Raw genomic sequence first — 20,154 nt, 5'->3', positions numbered from 1 at the left:
TGCCACCTCCAGACTGTCATTGGGCCACTCTGTGGTCTCCTCATGCTGCTTCCACCTCACCACTATGTCATAGGGCCACTCTGTGGACTTCTCATGCTGTTCCCACCCTCCCCACTTCATGACTGGGCCACTATTTTGCCTTTCGGCCTGGCTTACATCATCATTTATTTGACCCTTCTTCTGATCTGTCAGAAGGAAGGAAAAATGAGACGCACAATGGATCCTGTCTATATAACAGCTGTAAGGGCTGAATGACATGGTCCCTATTTTGCATCAGAATTGGCTTATGTTTTGGTATCCAAAAGCAGTAGTGGGTACAAAACACAGAAGACATGCAAATATTCCAATTACTAGTTATCTCTGCTTTGGATCCAAAACAGTTTTTATTTTTAACATAGCAATACTGATGAATTACTGACCAAATGCTGACTGAGTGAAGGCGGATGCTCCATAGACAGGATCCGTTTTTTGTGGGTTATTGTTCTGACGGATCAGAGGAAGGGCTAAATAATCAGTGACGTCAACACAAACTTACTGCTGACACCCTCTCCACTCTGTCGGGAAAGGGGGGGGGGCTCTACTTGTATAAGCGTTTAATAGAACAGGTTCTGTAGACATCTATGTGGAATCAGCTGACGACGATGTAAAAGGAGTGCCCTTTTTCTTGACTCTAACTTTGACCTGTAAGGCTGAGTTTACACTTGAGTTATTTGGCCAGTTTTCGCCCTGTGACTGCCCAAATAAGTGAAGTGTGCAGTGATTCTAAGAGCGACGCCTGTCATCTGCATATCATACTGACTGATAGTATTGTTTCACTACCACAGCAGACTCCCTATGCATGTTACTGCAAGGCACAGTGTTCTACACCACTATATAGGCTCTCTGCAGCCAGGAAATAACTGTTTTTTAATGCAATTCGCCACAAATAAATTCGGATCGAACCACATTTTTTGGGAAAATTCGGCTAACTGGCTGAATCGAATTTTTTTTTAGAAATTTGCTAATCTCCAGCTGTTATCTATATACTTTTAGGCTACTGAATTTTTTGTTTTGGTGTCTTCTCAGGGACATTTTTCACCATCGTTCTCCTGTACTTGTTGTTTACCTCCTTCTGGATCATACCTGTGGTGTATTTCACTTGGATGCTATTGGATTGGGACACTCCAATGAAAGGTATTGGTATGCCGTCTAGATGTTATAAAGTTATAAAGTAACATAGTAACATAGTTTGTGAGGCTGAAAAAAAGACATCCGTGAATCCAGTTCAATGAAGAACCTTCTAGGAAAGAATCAAAAAGATGAATTGGATTGTCAACCATTATCCTTAACTAGAAATGTAGTAATAAGAATGAGTGGAAGGTCATGGTAAGGAACCTAGCTGACAGAGGGGATGAGCTGCAGATCATAATAACAACTCCAGAACATTCTCAAACTACCTTACCAACTAACTAACTAACTACAGTGTGAGAATGACCCTGGGTTTATATGGATTTCCATACTTTGGAATATACATTCTCTGATTTGTTGAGTTGATTTGCATGAAACTACTTTGGGGGTAAAATAAGGGCACGCTAAGACAGTTGCTCTTGTCCCCATGTCCAATGGTTCAATAGCTACAATCATTTTTTAGGGCCACCACTAAAATTATGGGCAGGATTTACAGTGTAGCAACACATGCCATATGTAGGCGCTACGTGATCTATAACCTTTTTGCTAGACCAAGGGACACGCTTGCGTTCCTTGGGTTTGTCAGAGGAAATGATTCTGAGGTCCTACCCGCTATCTATACAGAACATGTACAAAGCCACTTGTAGGTTCACTAGGAACTATACCTTATGGCAAGAGATTGGCTCCAAAGTCACTACCAAATTTGTTTGTCCTCTGCTGGACCTTGTAGGCTTATTATCTTGTGAGAGCCTTGGCCCACTGGAAGATCCTCTGGTACTTTGTTGGCCTGTCCAACCATGGTCATGTCCAGATTTGAGCTTAGAACAGACAACTTTGACAATTACGTTTACCTCTTTTCTTTCACCTGGAAGTTATTGTCAATTTTAGGTCAGGAGATAAAAACATCACTCAATACATGGTGATTAAAATATAGTAACATAGTACAGTAACATAGTACATAAGGCCGAAAAAAGACATTTGTCCATCCAGTTCAGCCTGTTATCCTGCAAGTTGATCCAGAGGAAGGCAAAAAAAAAAACAGTGAGGTAGAAGCCAATTTTCCCCACTTTAGGGGAATAAAAAATTCCTTCCCGACTCCAATCAGGCATCAGAATAACTCCCTGGATCACCGACCTCTCTCTAGTAGCTATAGCCTGTAATATTATTACACTCCAGAAATACATCCAGGCCCCTCTTGAATTCCTTTATTGTACTCCCCATCACCACCTCCTCAGGCAGAGAGTTCCATAGTCTCACTGCTCTTACCGTAAATAATCCTCTTCTATGTTTGTGTACAAACCTTCTTTCCTCCAGACGCAGAGGATGTCCCCTCGTCACAGTCACAGTCCTGGGGATAAATAGATGATGGGATAGATCTCTGTACTGACCCCTGATATATTTATACATATTAATTAGATCTCCCCTCAGTCGTCTTTTTTTTAAAGTGAATAACCCTAATTTTGATAATCTTTCAGGGTCCTGTAGTTGCCCCATTCCAGTTATTACTTTAGTTGCCCTCTGGACCTTCTTCAGCTCTGCTATGTCTGCCTTGTTTACAGGAGCCCAGAACTATACACAGTACTCCATGTGTGGTCTGACTAGTGATTTGTAAAAAAAAATTTAAATAAATAATCCGACAAAGAAAATTTTTACAACAGTCAAGAAGTAAAATTAAAACCCGTCAGGTAACAGAAAAGACAGGGCAGTAAGATGGCTATGGTTAGGAGATAACATTGGCATATTCTGCATAAACATCTTGTTCTGGAAATTAGCATGAACCTCAGCTCATGCAACCCAATAACATGTCCTGAACTGAAGATATCTACAAGTAGAAATCCTCCATGGAAATCTGGTATCATGTACCGTATGTCTCTATTTTACATGGTCTTTTCGACAGGTGGTCGTAGAGTAGAATGGATTAGAAGATGGACAGTCTGGAAACACTTCAGAGATTACTTCCCTATAAAGGTATTCTAGTATCATCTCAGTATTACTATCACCATTAGGTGCCACAATTTTGGGTTTTCCTCTTGGTGACCATATGGATGGTGTTTCTCCAGAATATCCTGTCTTATTTTTGGGACTTCAGACTCATGATTGTTTCCATCCATCTCATTGCTGATCATCCTTTTTCCTCCATTACTTTTAGCCCATAACTATCTTTTCCAATGAGTTGGGTTGTCTCCTTATATACAGTCAGGTCCATAAATATTGGGACATAGACACAATTCTAACATTTTTGGCTCTATACACCACCCCCACAATGGATTTGAAATGAAACGGACAAGATGTGCTTTAACTGCAGACCGTCAGCTTTAATTTGAGGGTATCTACATCGGGGTTATCTACATCCAAATCAGGTGAACGGTGTAGGAATTACAAAAGTTTGCATATGTGCCTCCCACTTGTTAAGGAACCAAAAGTAATGGGACAATTGGCTTCTCAGCTGTTCCATGGCCAGGTGTGTGTTATTCCCTCATTATCCCAATTACAATGAGCAGATAAAAGGTCCAGAGTTCATTTGAAGTGTGCTATTTGCATTTGGAATCTGTTGCTGTCAACTCTCAAGATGAGATCCAAAGAGCTGTCACTATCAGTGAAGCAAGCCATCATTAGGCTGAAAAAACACAACAAACCCATCAGAGACATAGCAAAAACATTAGGCGTGGCCAAAACAACTGTTTGGAACATTATTAAAAAGAAGGAACGCACCGGTGAGCTCAGCAACACCAAAAGACCCGGAAGACCATGGAAAACAACTGTGGTGGATGTCCGAAGAATTCTTTCCCTGGTGAAGAAAACACAAGAGAACACTTCACCAGAGTGAATACAGAGGGTTCACCACAAGATGTAAACCATTGGTGAGCCTCAAAAACTGGAAGGCCAGATTAGAGTTTGCCAAATGACATCTAAAAAAGCCTGAAGAATTCTGAAGTGTTTCGGGCAATATTATCTGCTCATATTCAGCCAAATGCTTCAGAACTCATTGGACGGCGCTTCACAGTGCAGATGGACAATGACCCAAAGCATACTGCAAAAGCAACCAAAGAGTTTTTTAAGGGAAAGAAGTGGAATGTTCTGCAATGGCCAAGTCAATCACCGGACCTGAATCCGATTGAGCATGCATTTCACTTGCTGAAGACAAAACTGAAAGTAAAATGCCCCAAGAACAAGCAAGAACTGAAGACAGTTGCAGTAGAGGCCTGGCAGAGCATCACCAGGGATGAAACCCAGCATCTGGTGATGTCTATGCGTTCCAGACTTCAGGCTGTAATTGACTGCAAAGGATTTGCAACCAAGTATTAAAAAGTGAAAGTTTGATTTATGATTATTATTCTGTCCCATTACTTTTGGTCCCTTAACAAGTGGGAGGCACATATGCAAACTGTTGTAATTCCTACACCGTTCACCTGCTTTGGATGTAAATACCCTCAAATTAAAGCTGACAGTCTGCAGGTAAAGCACATCTTGTTTGTTTAATTTCAAATCCATTGTGGTGGTGTATAGAGCCAAAAATGTTAGAATTGTGTCGATGTCCCAATATTTATGGACCTGACTGTATCTATATAAAGACAAAGCTTTATTTTGGGCATATATGCTTTAAATTACTTTAATGACTTTGATCATCTTTATGTCCACATTATCTTGGTTTAAACCTCCCTATTTCCTGATCTCATATGCAAAGAGGTATCTCCTAAGGAAGAGAACCTCTTGTAAGTGGCTCCCTATGAGTCAAAATCCGACTTTCCAAAAAGCCTTGAGATTTGATAAAGGAATATACTCTAGCCAAGCCAGATATACATCCATAGGCAGCTGTTTCGGGGTGCTTGCCCCATTCAATGCATCGCACCCAGCCAGAATCCTACTCTGTACTGATGAGAGGTAATCATCCGGAAACAGCTGTCTACATATAGATATCTGGCTTGCCAAATCTCAAGGATCGTTGGAAAGTCGGATCTTGGCTCATAGGGAGCCACTTCCAAGAGGTGGCACTGGTGAGATGGTTCTCTTCCTTGGGAGATACCTTTTTGCATATTCATTTGCCATGGAGCAATTCCAATAAGTATCCATACAGATCTGGTCCATACAGGACCCCGCTTATTGCCTGAACTCAAAAGGTTTTTGTTTGTAAAGGGCATGGACAACCCATGTTCAGATCTTAAGAATAGTGGTTGCCGATGCGAGGAGACAAACATTTCCCTGCATGACCCCTGTAGAGATAATATAGGATTACAGCAATTTGAATGAAGGATGACCAATTAAAACATGGTCATGCTAAAGCCTCCAGAGCAGGAGCTACTCTCGTTAGCAGCTCTTCCCCATCCAGGTGTTCAGATGAGAGATTCAGCACCCTGCCTATTGCCTGAAATCAAAACGTTTTTGTTTGTAAAGGGCAAAGAAAACCCATGTTTTTAACATTAGGGGTTGTCGATGCAGGAGATAAACATTTCCCTGCAATTACCCATGTAGAGAGAATATTGGATTACACCTATTCGAATGAAGGGACGACTATATAATACATGGTCATGTTGAGTCCTCCAGAGCAGAAGATTTTCTCTTTAGCAGCTCTTTCACCATAGAGGGGTTCAGATCAGAGATTCAGCACCCTGCTTATTGCCTGAACTAAAAACGTTCTCGATTGTTTCGGTCAAGGACAACACTTGTTCAGATCTTCAGATTAGGTCTTGCTGATACGTGTTGACAAACATTTCCCTGCAATGACCCCTGTAGAGATAATATAGTATTACACCTTTTCGAATGAAGATACATCCTTATAATACATGGTCATGTTGAGTCCTCCAGAGCAGGAGCTGCTCGCTTTAGGGGTTCAGATCAGGGAACAACCTCTATGTGGTCCATATACTGTATCTTATTAGCCCATATAAAAAAGGGTTGTCATGATGGGGCTATCCTTCAAACATTGCTATTAATATACAAGACTAAGAAATTGATTGACCTCCTACATCATAGATATTAGATGACTGAAGCAAGGTCCAATCCATTTAGGCATGATTAGGTCAATGTAGGCTTTCCTTCACCTGGTGGAAAGATTATGTTTGCTGCCCAAGACCTGTATCTAAATAGCTTAACCAAGGTGACGTAGCTTACTGAGGCACATGTTACATTAGCCCCACCAGACCCTATATCCTTATAAAACTTTGTATTTTTCTTTCTTGAACCCCTACAGCTCGTTCAGTCCGCTGCTCTCAGCCCCGACAGAAATTATGTGCTCGGTTGTCATCCCCATGGAATCTTTGCAACTTCATCTTTCTGTAATTTTGGCACTGAGGCCACTGGTTTCTCTCAAATGTTCCCAGGGGTCCGCCCATGGCTGGCGATACTTGCAGGGCTCTTCAGGCTGCCTGTATACCGTGACTACTGCATGTCGGCAGGTGAGGAGACTGTAAGTGACAACAATGCTTCTTAGAACTTGTACCAGATCGAACAGTATTGATGTTTTAGGCCTTGGTCAAGTGATTTGTAGCATAACAAAATGGAGCTGAAGGTTGTAGACCTTGGTCTAGTCTTACTTTTTTATGAAATAGTTGGAATATAGCCAAATTATACTGTGAAGTACCACCAGGTGGCGATGCAGAGCAGTGCATGGTGTAATTTGTGCATTATTCTAGGCAGGAATCATATGTGCCATAGTATTATTATACATATTATATGTAATATACAGTCCATGGAATATAGAGTATACTCTTCCAAATGCCATCATCCTCACCATAAGTTCTCTGCCCTCCTACCCAGGACTTACCCCTGTGAATAAAGAAAGCCTGAAATACCTCCTGAACTGCTGCGGCACTGGCAATGCGGTCTGCATTGTGGTAGGAGGAGCGGCAGAGTCCTTGGAGAGCAATCCAGGGGAGCATGCAGTAACTCTGAGCAACAGGAAGGGCTTTGTAAGACTTGCTTTAGAAAACGGGTAAGTAATGAAGGCAAAGCAGCCGGTAAAATGTTTAAGGGTAAGTCTGCTTGTACATATTTCTGCATACAGGTCCAGTGTCAGCACAAGGGCCATTCTGCTGCAATGCATTGACAGCTCCGGGTTCGTGCCTGTTCTGCCGCAGCTCTATCCCTATCACAGCTCTGGAGGCGTGTCTTTTCTGCTGCAGCTTTCCTGCTATCACAGCTCTGGAGGCGTGTCTTTTCTGCTGCAGCTTTCCTCCTATCACAGCTCTGGAGGCGTGTCTTTTCTGCTGCAGCTTTCCTCCTATCACAGCTCTGGAGGCGTGTCTTTTCTGCTGCAGCTTTCCTGCTATCACAGCTCTGGAGGCGTGTCTTTTCTGCTGAAGTTTTCCTCCTATCACAGCTCTGGAGGCGTGTCTTTTCTGCTGCAGCTTTCCTTCTATCACAGCTCTGGAGGCGTGTCTTTTCTGCTGAAGCTTTCCTCCTATCACAGCTCTGGAGGCGTGTCTTTTCTGCTGCAGCTTTCCTGATATCACATCTCTGGAGGCGTGTCTTTTCTGCTGAAGCTTTCCTCCTATCACAGCTCTGGAGGCGTGTATTTTCTGCTGAAGCTTTCCTCCTATCACAGCTCTGGAGGCGTGTCTTTTCTGCTGCAGCTTTCCTCCTATCACAGCTCTGGAGGCGTGTATTTTCTGCTGAAGCTTTCCTCCTATCACAGCTCTGGAGGCGTGTCTTTTATGCTGCAGCTTTCCTCCTATCACAGCTCTGGAGGCGTGTCTTTTCTGCTGCAGTTCTCTCCCTATCACAGCTCATGGGTGAGTCCGTTCTGCAGAAGTTCTCTCCTGATCACAGCTCAGGGAGTGTGTCCTTTTGGCTGCAGCTCTCTCCCAATTATAGTGCAGGTGGTGTGTACTTTATGCTACAGATGTCAGTGCCCATCACAGGTCAGGGGGTGTGTCCTATCTGCTGCAGCTCTCTCCCTATCTCAGCTCAGGATGTGTGTCCTTTCTGCTCCAGCTGTCTCCCTATCACAGCTCATGGGGTGAGTCCTTTCTCCGAAGGCTCTCTCCCAAACACAGTTCAGTTGGTGTGTCCTTTATGCTGCTTATCTCTGCAGTGCTCTTCCTATCACAGGTCAGGGAGTGTGTCCTTTTGGCTGCGGCTCTCTCCCAATTATAGTTCAGGTGGCGTGTCCTTTGCCAGTGCCTATCACAGCTCAGGAGGTGTGTCCTTTGCCGGTGCCTATCACATCTCAGGAGGTGTGTCCTTTTGGCTGCTGCTCCCTCCCTATAACAGCTCAGGGGATGTGTCCTTTCTCTGTTTCTGTAACTGTCACAGCTTCTAACAGAGGATATGGCTGGTGGCAGTCGAAGGATGACACTGGGCATGTGCGACCACCTCAGCAAAGTGGACATAGAAATAATTAAAAGAACAAACAGCAGGTGGCACTATACACATTTTATTTAATAACTTAGTGACTATACTAAATTTTTACTGACATACAATAACAATAGTGTTATAATTCTGGTGCTATTTTGAAAAATGTAGAATATTTTTTAGGGAACAAATCCTTAAATGGGAAATCCACACATTAAATTGTTCCTCCTCACTTCACATTTATGGTGATAATGCCCTCCTGATTTGTATATCACAAAAAGGTGATATTAGCAGGAAGTGGGTGGGGCTTTCCCATGAAATAGAAGTGGTCAATGTAACAGGGAGGGGTTTAATAAAATTGTAGGCGGGGTCAGAAATGCCTTCCCTAGTCCACACGGTAATTGATATTTTTGATTTCAGAGCGGACCTGATTCCGGTGTATTCCTTTGGTGAGAACGATATCTACGAGCAGGTGCATTTTCCCCCAAATTCAAAGCGCAGGAAACTTCAGCTTCTTTTCCAGAAATATATTGGTTTTGCCCCCTGTCTTTTTAAAGGCACACCAGTGTTTGGGGAGGGCAGCTGGGGCCTCAATCCGTTCCCTCGACCACTCACCACCGTGGGTAAGTAATAGCTGATGGCTGGCACCAACACTAGCCCCTTATAATGTCTTGGTGCCCCCGTATTCGCAATTCAAATACATTTCTCTCTCTGTCATTTGCTTACAATGGAGGGCACATCCATAGACATGTTTGTGCGAGGACACAGCCACCGTCTCCAGTAATGTGCCCAAGAAAAACACAGCCACCGTCTCCAGTAATGTGCCTGAGAAAAACACTGCCACCATCTCCATTAATGTGCCCAAGAAAAACACTGCCACCGTCTCCAGTAATGTGCCTGAGAAAAACACTGCCACCGTCTCCAGTAATGTGCCCGAGCAAAACACTGCCAATGTCTCAAATAAGGTGCCCAAGAAAAACACCGCCACCGTCTCTAGTAATGTGCCCTAGAAAAACACTGCCACCGTCTCTAGTAATGTGCCCTAGAAAAACACCGCCACCGTCTCTATTAATGTGCCCTAGAAAAACACCGTCACCATCTCCAGTAATGTGCCCTAGAAAAACACTGCCACCATCTCCAGTAATGTGCTCTAGAAAAACACTGCCACCGTCTCTAGTAATGTGCCCTAGAAAAACACTGCCACCATCTCCAGTAATGTTCCCTAGAAAAACACTGCCACCATCTCCAGTAATGTGCTCTAGAAAAACACCGCCACCGTCTCCAGTAATATGCCTGAGAAAAACAACGGCACCGTTTCCAGTAACGTGCCCAAGAAAAACATCGCCACTGTCTCCAGTAACGTGCCCAAGAAAAACACCGCCACCGTCTCCAGTAATGTGCCCAAGAAAAACACTGCCACCGTCTCCAGTAATGTGCCCAAGAAAAACATCACCACCGTCTCCAGTAATGTGCCCGAGAAAAATACGCCACCGTCTCCAGTAATGTGCCCAAGAAAAACTTCGCCACCGTCTCCAGTAATGTGCCCGAGAAAAACACCGTCACGGTCTCCAGTAATGTGCCCGAGAAAAATACTGCCACCGTCTCCAGTAACGTGCCCAAGAAAAACACCGTCACGGTCTCCAGTAACGTGCCCAAGAAAAACATTGCCACCGTCTACAGTAATGTTCGCTAGAAAAACACCGCCACCATCTCCAGTAATGTGCCCTAGAAAAACACTGCCACCATCTCCAGTAACGTGCCCAAGAAAAACAACGGCACCGTCTCCAGTAATGTGCCCTAGAAAAACATCGCCACTGTCTCCAGTAAAGTGCCCAAGAAAAACACCGCCACCGTCTCCAGTAATGTGCCCGAGAAAAACACTGCCACCGTCTTCAGTAATGTGCCCTAGAAAAACACTGCCACCGTCTCCAGTAATGTGCCCTAGAAAAACACTGCCACCGTCTCCAGTAACGTGCCCTAGAAAAACACTGCCACTAGTAATGTGCCCTAGAAAAACAATGCCTCTATCTCCAGTAATGTGCCCGAGAAAAATACCGCCACCGTCTCCAGTAATGTGCCTGAGAAAAACACCGCCACCGTCTCTAGTAATGTGCCCTAGAAAAACACTGCCACCGTCTCTAGTAATGTGCCCTAGAAAAACACCGCCACCGTCTCTAGTAATGTGCCCTAGAAAAACACTGCCACCATCTCCAGTAATGTGCCCTAGAAAAACACCGCCACGGTCTCCAGTAACGTGCCCAAGAAAAACACTGCCACCATCTCCAGTAATGTGCCCTAGAAAAACACAGCCACCATCTCCAGTAATGTGCCTGAGAAAAACATCGCCACCATCTCCAGTAATGTGCCCTAGAAAAACACCGCCACCATCTCCAGTAATGTGCCCAAGAAAAACACTGCCACCATCTCCAGTAATGTGCCCAAGAAAAACACCGCCACCGTCTCCAGTAATGTGCCCAAGAAAAACACCGCCACCGTCTCCAGTAATGTGCCCAAGAAAAACACTGCCACCGTCTCCAGTAATATGCCCTAGAAAAACACCGCCACCGTCTCCAGTAATGTGCCCTAGAAAAACACCGCCACCGTCTCCAGTAATGTGCCCAGGAAAAACACTGCCACCGTCTCCAGTAATGTGCCCTAGAAAAACACCGCCACCGTCTCCAGTAATGTGCCCAAGAAAAACATCGCCACCGTCTCCAGTAATGTGCCCTAGAAAAACACTGCCACCGTCTCCAGTAATGTGCCCTAGAAAAACATCGCCACCGTCTCCAGTAATGTGCCCTAGAAAAACATCGCCACCGTCTCCAGTAATGTGCCCTAGAAAAACACTGCCACCGTCTCCAGTAATGTGCCCTAGAAAAACATCGCCACCGTCTCCAGTAATGTGCCCGAGAAAAATACGCCACCGTCTCCAGTAATGTGCCCTAGAAAAACATCGCCACCGTCTCCAGTAATGTGCCCAAGAAAAACATCGCCACCGTCTCCAGTAATGTGCCTGAGAAAAACACCGCCACCGTCTCCAGTAATGTGCAGCATTTTAACCCTTCGCCTTTCTTTGTGGGTGTGTGATTAAAAGTTGACCTTGGTATCCTGGTGTGATGACTTGCACTGTATCAAGATAAAGCGGTATGTAGACAAAAGGATCCGCACCACGAAGCAGGATGGGTGAGATGCTCTGCAGAAATCCATTATGTCTTGGTGGGATAGTCTGCATCGTGTCTATATGTCTTATTGTGTCTGGGTCTTATGTCAGGGTGAGACACGCGGGGACATGGTTGAGATAATCTGCAGTATGCCATGAATGACTGCTGTATATTAGGTAAGGACAAGCTAGGGAAGCACGACTGAGATAATCTGTGCTATGCTAGGCTGAGGTGGTGTACCTTTTTTGGGGGGGAGATGATCTGCGGAATGCCAGTTTGAGCTGGTGTACGTTATGGGTGAGATCATCTGTGGCCTGCCAGGCTGAGCTGAGGTATATTTTATGCTGGGTGAGATGATCTGCGGCCTGCTAGACTGATGTACCCCAGCTCAGCCTTCAGATCATCTCACCCAGCATGATGTACCCCAGCTCAGCCTGCAGATCATCTCACCCAGCGTGATGTACCTCAGCTCAACCTGTAACTCCGCAGATCATCTCACCCAGCAGGAGGTACCCCAGCTCAGCCTGGAACGCCACAGATCATCTCACCTAGCGTGATGTACCCCAGCTCAGTCTGCAGATTATCTCACTCAATATAATGTACCCCAGCTCAGCCTGCAGATTATCTCACCCAGCGTGATGTACCACAGCTCATCCTGCAGATTATCTCACCCAGCGTGATCTACCCCAGCTCAGCCTGCAGATTATCTCACCCAGCGTGATCTACCCCAGCTAATTCTGCAGATCATCTCACCCAGCATAATGTACCCCAGCTCAGCCTGCAGATCATCTCACCCAGCGTGATGTACCCAAGCTCAGCCTGCAGATTGTCTCACCCTAGGTGATGTACCCCAGCTCAGCCTGGCAGGCTCACCCAGCATGATGTAACTCAACTCAGTCTGTAGGCTGCAGATCATGTCACCCAGCGTGATGTACCCAAGGTCAGCTTGGATGAGATGATCTGCAGGCTGAGCTGGGGTACATCACGCTGGGTGAGATAATCTGCAGCATGAGCTGGGGTACATCACGCTGGGTGAGATAATCTGCAGCATGAGCTGGGGTACATCACGCTGGGTGAGATGATCTGCAGGCTGAGCTGGGGTAGATCACGCTGGGTGAGATGATCTGCAGGCTGAGCTGGGGTAGATCACGCTGGGTGAGATGATCTGCAGGCTGAGCTGGGGTACATTATGCTGGGTGAGATGATCTGCAGAATTAGCTGGGGTACATCACGCTGGGTGAGATGATCTGCAGGCTGAGCTGGGGTACATCACACTGGGTGAGATGATCTGCAGCATGAGCTGGGGTACATCACGCTGGGTGAGATGATCTGCAGGCTGAGCTGGGGTACATCACGCTGGGTGAGATGATCTGCAGGCTGAGCTGGGGTACATCACTCTGGGTGAGATGATCTGCAGGCTGAGCTGGGGTACATCACGCTGGGTGAGATGATCTGCAGGCTGAGCTGGGGTACATCACGCTGGGTGAGATAATCTGCAGCATGAGCTGGGGTACATCACGCTGGGTGAGATGATCTGCAGGCTGAGCTGGGGTACATCACGCTGGGTGAGATAATCTGCAGCATGAGCTGGGGTACATCACGCTGGGTGAGATAATCTGCAGGCTGAGCTGGGGTACATCACGCTGGGTGAGATGATCTGCAGCATGAGCTGGGGTACATCACGCTGGGTGAGATAATCTGCAGCATGAGCTGGGGTACATCACGCTGGGTGAGATGATCTGCAGGCTGAGCTGGGGTAGATCACGCTGGGTGAGATGATCTGCAGGCTGAGCTGGGGTAGATCACGCTGGGTGAGATGATCTGCAGGCTGAGCTGGGGTACATCACGCTGGGTGAGATGATCTGCAGAATGAGCTGGGGTACATCGCGCTGGGTGAGATGATCTGCAGGCTGAGCTGGGGTACATCACGCTGGGTGAGATGATCTGCAGGCTGAGCTGGGGTACATCACGCTGGGTGAGATGATCTGCAGAATGAGCTGGGGTACATCACGCTGGGTGAGATGATCTGCAGGCTGAGCTGGGGTACATCACGCTGGGTGAGATGATCTGCAGGCTGAGCTGGGGTACATCACGCTGGGTGAGATAATCTGCAGCATGAGCTGGGGTACATCACGCTGGGTGAGATGATCTGCAGGCTGAGCTGGGGTACATCACGCTGGGTGAGATAATCTGCAGCATGAGCTGGGGTACATCACACTGGGTGAGATGATCTGCAGGCTGAGCTGGGGTAGATCACGCTGGGTGAGATGATCTGCAGGCTGAGCTGGGGTACATCACGCTGGGTGAGATAATCTGCAGGCTGAGCTTGGGTACATCACGCTGGGTGAGATGATCTGCAGCATGAGCTGGGGTACATCACGCTGGGTGAGATAATCTGCAGCATGAGCTGGGGTACATCACGCTGGGTGAGATGATCTGCAGGCTGAGCTGGGGTAGATCACGCTGGGTGAGATGATCTGCAGGCTGAGCTGGGGTAGATCACGCTGGGTGAGATGATCTGCAGGCTGAGCTGGGGTACATTATGCTGGGTGAGATGATCTGCAGAATGAGCTGGGGTACATCACGCTGGGTGAGATGATCTGCAGAATGAGCTGGGGTACATCACGCTGGGTGAGATGATCTGCAGGCTGAGCTGGGGTACATCACGCTGGGTGAGATGATCTGCAGGCTGAGCTGGGGTACATCACGTTGGGTGAGATGATCTGCAGGCTGAGCTGGGGTACATCACGCTGGGTGAGATAATCTGCAGCATGAGCTGGGGTACATCACGCTGGGTGAGATAATCTGCAGGCTGAGCTGGGGTAGATCACGCTGGGTGAGATGATCTGCAGGCTGAGCTGGGGTACATCACGCTGGGTGAGATGATCTTCAGGCTGAGCTGGGGTACATCATGCTGGGTGAGATAATCTGCAGCATGAGCTGGGGTACATCACGCTGGGTGAGATGATCTGCAGGCTGAGCTGGGGTACATCACGCTGGGTGAGATAATCTGCAGCATGAGCTGGGGTACATCACGCTGGGTGAGATGATCTGCAGGCTGAGCTGGGGTACATCACGCTGGGTGAGATAATCTGCAGCATGAGCTGGGGTACATCACGCTGGGTGAGATGATCTGCAGGCTGAGCTGGGGTACATCACGCTGGGTGAGATAATCTGCAGCATGAGCTGGGGTACATCACGCTGGGTGAGATGATCTGCAGCATGAGCTGGGGTACATCACGCTGGGTGAGATGATCTGCAGGCTGAGCTGGGGGTACATCACGCTGGGTGAGATGATCTGCAGCATGAGCTGGGGTACATCACGCTGGGTGAGATGATCTGCAGGCTGAGCTGGGGTACATCACTCTGGGTGAGATGATCTGCAGGCTGAGCTGGGGTACATCATGCTGGTTGAGATGATCTGCAGACTGAGCTGGGGTACATCACGCTGGGTGAGATGATCTGCAGGCTGAGCTGGGGTACATCACGCTGGGTGAGATGATCTGCAGCATGAGCTGGGGTACATCACGCTGGGTGAGATGATCTGCAGGCTGAGCTGGGGTACATCACGCTGGGTGAGATGATCTGCAGGCTGAGCTGGGGTACATCACGCTGGGTGAGATGATCTGCAGGCTGAGCTGGGGTACATTATGCTGGGTGAGATGATCTGCAGAATGAGCTGGGGTACATCACGCTGGGTGAGATGATCTGCAGAATGAGCTGGGGTACATCACGCTGGGTGAGATGATCTGCAGGCTGAGCTGGGGTACATCACGCTGGGTGAGATGATCTGCAGGCTGAGCTGGGGTACATCACGCTGGGTGAGATGATCTGCAGGCTGAGCTGGGGTACATCAATCTGGGTGAGATGATCTGCAGGCTGAGCTGGGGTACATCACTCTGGGTGAGATGATCTGCAGGCTGAGCTGGGGTACATCACGCTGGGTGAGATGATCTGCAGGCTGAGCTGGGGTATATCACGCTGGGTGAGATGATCTGCAGGCTGAGCTGGGGTACATCACGCTGGGTGAGATAATCTGCAGGCTGAGCTGGGGTACATCATGCTGGGTGAGATAATCTGCAGCATGAGCTGGGGTACATCACGCTGGGTGAGATAATCTGCAGGCTGAGCTGGGGTACATCACGCTGGGTTAGATAATCTGCAGGCTGAGCTGGGGTACATCACGCTGGGTGAGATGATCTGCAGGCTGAGCTGGGGTACATCACGCTGGGTGAGATGATCTGCAGGCTGAGCTGGGGTACATCACGCTGGGTGAGATGATCTGCAGCATGAGCTGGAGTACATCACGCTGGGTGAGATGATCTGCAGGCTGAGCTGGGGTACATCACGCTGGGTGAGATGATCTGCAGGCTGAGCTGGAGTAGATCACGCTGGGTGAGATGATCTGCAGGCTGAGCTGGGGTACATTATGCTGGGTGAGATGATCTGCAGAATGAGCTGGGGTACATCACGCTGGGTGAGATGATCTGCAGGCTGAGCTGGGGTACATCACGCTGGGTGAGATGATCTGCAGGCTGAGCTGGGGTACATCACGCTGGGTGAGATGATCTGCAGGCTGAGCTGGGGTACATTATGCTGGGTGAGATGATCTGCAGAATGAGCTGGGGTACATCACGCTGGGTGAGATGATCTGCAGGCTGAGCTGGGGTACATCACGCTGGGTGAGATGATCTGCAGGCTGAGCTGGGGTACATTATGCTGGGTGAGATGATCTGCAGAATGAGCTGGGGTACATCACGCTGGGTGAGATGATCTGCAGGCTGAGCTGGGGTACATCACGCTGGGTGAGATGATCTGCAGGCTGAGCTGGGGTACATCACGCTGGGTGAGATGATCTGCAGGCTGAGCTGGGGTACATTATGCTGGGTGAGATGATCTGCAGAATGAGCTGGGGTACATCACGCTGGGTGAGATGATCTGCAGGCTGAGCTGGGGTACATCACGCTGGGTGAGATGATCTGCAGGCTGAGCTGGGGTACATCACGCTGGGTGAGATAATCTGCAGGCTGAGCTGGGGTACATCACTCTGGGTGAGATGATCTGCAGGCTGAGCTGGGGTACATCACGCTGGGTGAGATGATCTGCAGGCTGAGCTGGGGTACATCACGCTGGGTGAGATGATCTGCAGGCTGAGCTGGGGTACATCACGCTGGGTGAGATGATCTGCAGGCTGAGCTGGGGTACATCACGCTGGGTGAGATGATCTGCAGGCTGAGCTGGGGTACATCACGCTGGGTGAGATGATCTGCAGGCTGAGCTGGGGTACATCACGCTGGGTGAGGGGGTGTAATTCTAGGCTATGGTAACATTAGATGCAGATTCGGTGTCCACTGGTTACAGATCTACCCAGAGGCCTGAGCAGAGAGAGGCATCAAACCCTGGGAGGGCAGAGAGAGGCACCGCAGCCTGGCAGAGATGGGGAGGGCTACAGAGGAAGACAAAGAGAAGGACACAGAGAGGAGGGGGAGGTGTGAGACTGGAGGAGGAACAGATGGAGGATACAGACACCAGAGAAAAGAGAAATGTACAAAACGAGAAGATCTACATAGTAACGAGGGCCTGGAGCAAATGTAACTGAGGAACAGGAACGTGTGGATATCAAAGCTTTAAAAAAGAAGGGTTAATAGATCATCTGTATCAATTAATAAAATACAAAAGAGAAGAAATCTAAATCCCATCAATATTTGGTGTGACCACCCTTTGCCTTCAGCATCAGTTCTCCTAGGTACTTGCAGTGTTCAGGTCTGGGGTCACCTCAACACTACACCGGGTCCCCCTTACACTGTTGAGATGTGATCTTATGTTGCTGCTCTCCGGAAGGGATGGTGCACCCCAAAAGAAAATAAGTCCAGAGAGTCAAGGTCTGCAGTAAACCAGGGTGCTTCTTTACTGGAGGAATTCAGGTGCAAAACTATACAGGCGGTGCACTGAGCTGGCTTCTCTGGTCTCTTCCCTGGTAGAAGAAGGTTCTGTACTGAGGAAAGCCTGAGCTAGCTGTCCCTCTCTCTCTTAAAAGGCTGGTATCTGGCCAAAGGCTAGCGACCCAGGGTCTGTGGCAGAGTATCCACGCTTCCGTGTTTTCTTCTGGTCACTCATGCAGTGTGGCAGAGTCTACTCTTCTAAGTACTGTTCCCTAACGGCAGTCTGGCAGAGTCTCTTCTACTAAACACTAGTTCCTTTCTGCAATCTGACAGAGTCTCTTCTACTAAACACTAGTCCCTATCTGTAGTCTGGCAGAGTCTCTTCTACTAAACACTAGTTCCTTTCTGCAATCTGACAGAGTCTCTTCTACTAAACACTAGTCCCTATCTGTAGTCTGGCAGAGTCTCTTCTACTAAACACTAGTCCCTATCTGTAGTCTGGCAGAGTCTCTTCTACTAAACACTAGTTCCTTTCTGCAATCTGACAGAGTCTCTTCTACTAAACGCTAGTCCCTATCTATAGTCTGGCAGAGTCTCTTCTACTAAACACTAGTCCCTATCTGTAGTCTGGCAGAGTCTCTTCTACTAAACACTAGTCCCTATCTGTAGTCTGGCAGAGTCTCTTCTACTAAACACTAGTCCCTATCTGTAGTCTGGCAGAGTCTCTCCTGCTAAACATTGGTCGCTCTCTGCAGTTCGGCAGAGACTTCTCTACTAAACACTGGTCCCCATCTGCAGACAACTAAAGTCTCTGACTGGTCTCTTTATATGCAGTTTCTAACTAAACTTGAACCTTCTAGCAAGAGGGGTGCAGTGGAGAAACACAGCCTAAGCATAAACAATGTTACAATCTCTGCTTGTCATAAACTTATATATAGTTTCAATGTAAGTCTATGGGAAGGACTAAGCAGTGTTTCCAGACATTAAAAAAAGTCTTCAGAGCTAAACCAGCCAGTCAGAGGGTCAGTGTTTTTGTTTTTTTAATCTCCAAAACTTTGATAGGTTGGAATTTCCAAAGTTTCTCAGTATTAGATGGCTGTGCATTAAAGGGCATCTATCAGCAGATTTGTACCTATGACACTGGCTGACCTGGTGTATGTGCGTTCGGCAGCTGAAGAGAAGACATCTGTGTTGGTCCTACCTTCATATGTGCCCGCATTGCTGGGAAATGTGAAGTTTTAACATATGCAAATGTTCCTCTAGGAGCAACGGGGGCGTTGCCATTACACCTTGAGTCTCTGCTCTCTCTGCAACTGCCGTGTCCTCTGCACTTTGATTGACATGGGCAGGTGTGACCACGTTTACACTGCCTGCTCCTGTCAATCAAACTGCAGAGGACGCGGCAGTTTCAGAGAGAGCAGAGCCTCAAGGTGTAATGGCAACGCCCCCGTTGCTCCTAGAGGCTCATTTGCATATGTTAAAACCTCATTTTTCTCAGCAATGTGGGCACATATGAACATGGGACCAACACAGATGTCTTCAACACAGATGACTTTGAGTGTGAACTTAGGCTGTGTTTCCATCAGGTATTGTACCACCTAGACTGTATACATATGACATATACGGTACAATAAAGAAATGTCTCAGACGGATGTCACACATTGTAAAAAAAAACCTATTCATTAACATTTAATGTGGACCTTTTTTTGCTGGACTCTGCAGGATGGAGATGCATGGTCTACTACACTTTTGCATCTTTTTTTCCCCATTACCTTACATGATAAACATGATGTGAGCACAGTCTTAAAGCAGCCCCTTTGTTGTATGTTTTTAACCCTCTAATCCTTACTACAGTAGGGAGGCCAATCCGAGTACCGCACTGTCCTGTCCCATCGGAGATGGAAGTGGACCATTATCACGCGCTTTACATAGATGGACTTAAGGAGCTGTTTAATGAGTACAAGGTCTCCTGTGGACTTTCACCGTCTGACAGTCTTAAAATTAAATGACCGATCGGCTCTTTGAATTGAAAAGAAACCTTCAAAAAGTTATCATTTCCAGACATGAGGACTTCTTCTACCAGCACTTTAGGTTATTAATAGTTTGAATCAATCTTCTTAGAGACTTTCCACCAAAACCGGGAGATAATTCAAGAAACGTGTTGTGGCTAATAATGTGTCAATAAAGCTTTGTAAAATCTGTGGGCGTCTACACTGTGTTTCTTTGTAATTAGATAACCCTGAGTGAGCCCCAGGTCGTGACCCCAGCGTTTTACCTAATTTTGGTTCCAACCTAAACAACTGAAAGAGTCTGTATCGGGAGGATTGATCGCTTCTGCGATCGCTCATCCCTGTGGAGGTTCATTGTTTGCTAGTTTACATAGGGCAATTTGCGAATGATGTGTTGCCAGAAAATTATGATTTGACCTTCTGACATATTTACTCCAGGCAACAAGCGTACGAACCCTCATTTGTGATAACTGCCCCGATCCTCGGACCATGGCCTTTAGGCGGTAGACAGCATGAGCCTTCAGGATTACACAAATAGACATTTTATGTGGCTCCAGCTATCTATGGTCTGAGGCTTGAGCAGAGGAGTAGCTAAAGACTCATGGGTCCTGGTGCAAGAGTTCAGCTTGGGCCCCCCATCCCTCG

At 47.3% G+C, this 20,154-nt stretch overlaps 1 protein-coding gene across 2 annotated transcripts in view; it reads left to right on the top strand.

Annotated features, from left to right (window-relative positions):
- Positions 1–19,701, top strand: part of LOC120986523 (diacylglycerol O-acyltransferase 2-like) — a 34,597-nt gene extending 14,896 nt beyond the window's left edge. For both annotated transcript variants that reach the window (XM_040415147.1, XM_040415148.1), the window contains exons 3-8: positions 1,066–1,173; positions 3,065–3,135; positions 6,356–6,560; positions 6,922–7,096; positions 8,878–9,080; positions 19,355–19,701. In XM_040415147.1, coding sequence (XP_040271081.1) covers positions 1,066–1,173; positions 3,065–3,135; positions 6,356–6,560; positions 6,922–7,096; positions 8,878–9,080; positions 19,355–19,509 — 917 coding nt within the window. In that variant the 3' untranslated portion in view covers positions 19,510–19,701. The remainder of the gene's footprint in view (positions 1–1,065; positions 1,174–3,064; positions 3,136–6,355; positions 6,561–6,921; positions 7,097–8,877; positions 9,081–19,354) is intronic.
- Positions 19,702–20,154: the final 453 nt, after the last annotated feature.

Source organism: Bufo bufo, chromosome 1 (genome assembly GCF_905171765.1).
Source record: "Bufo bufo chromosome 1, aBufBuf1.1, whole genome shotgun sequence".
NCBI lineage: Eukaryota > Metazoa > Chordata > Amphibia > Anura > Bufonidae > Bufo > Bufo bufo.
The sequence above is the reverse complement of the archived record's forward strand: the minus strand, read 5'-3'. Positions and strand labels throughout refer to the sequence as shown.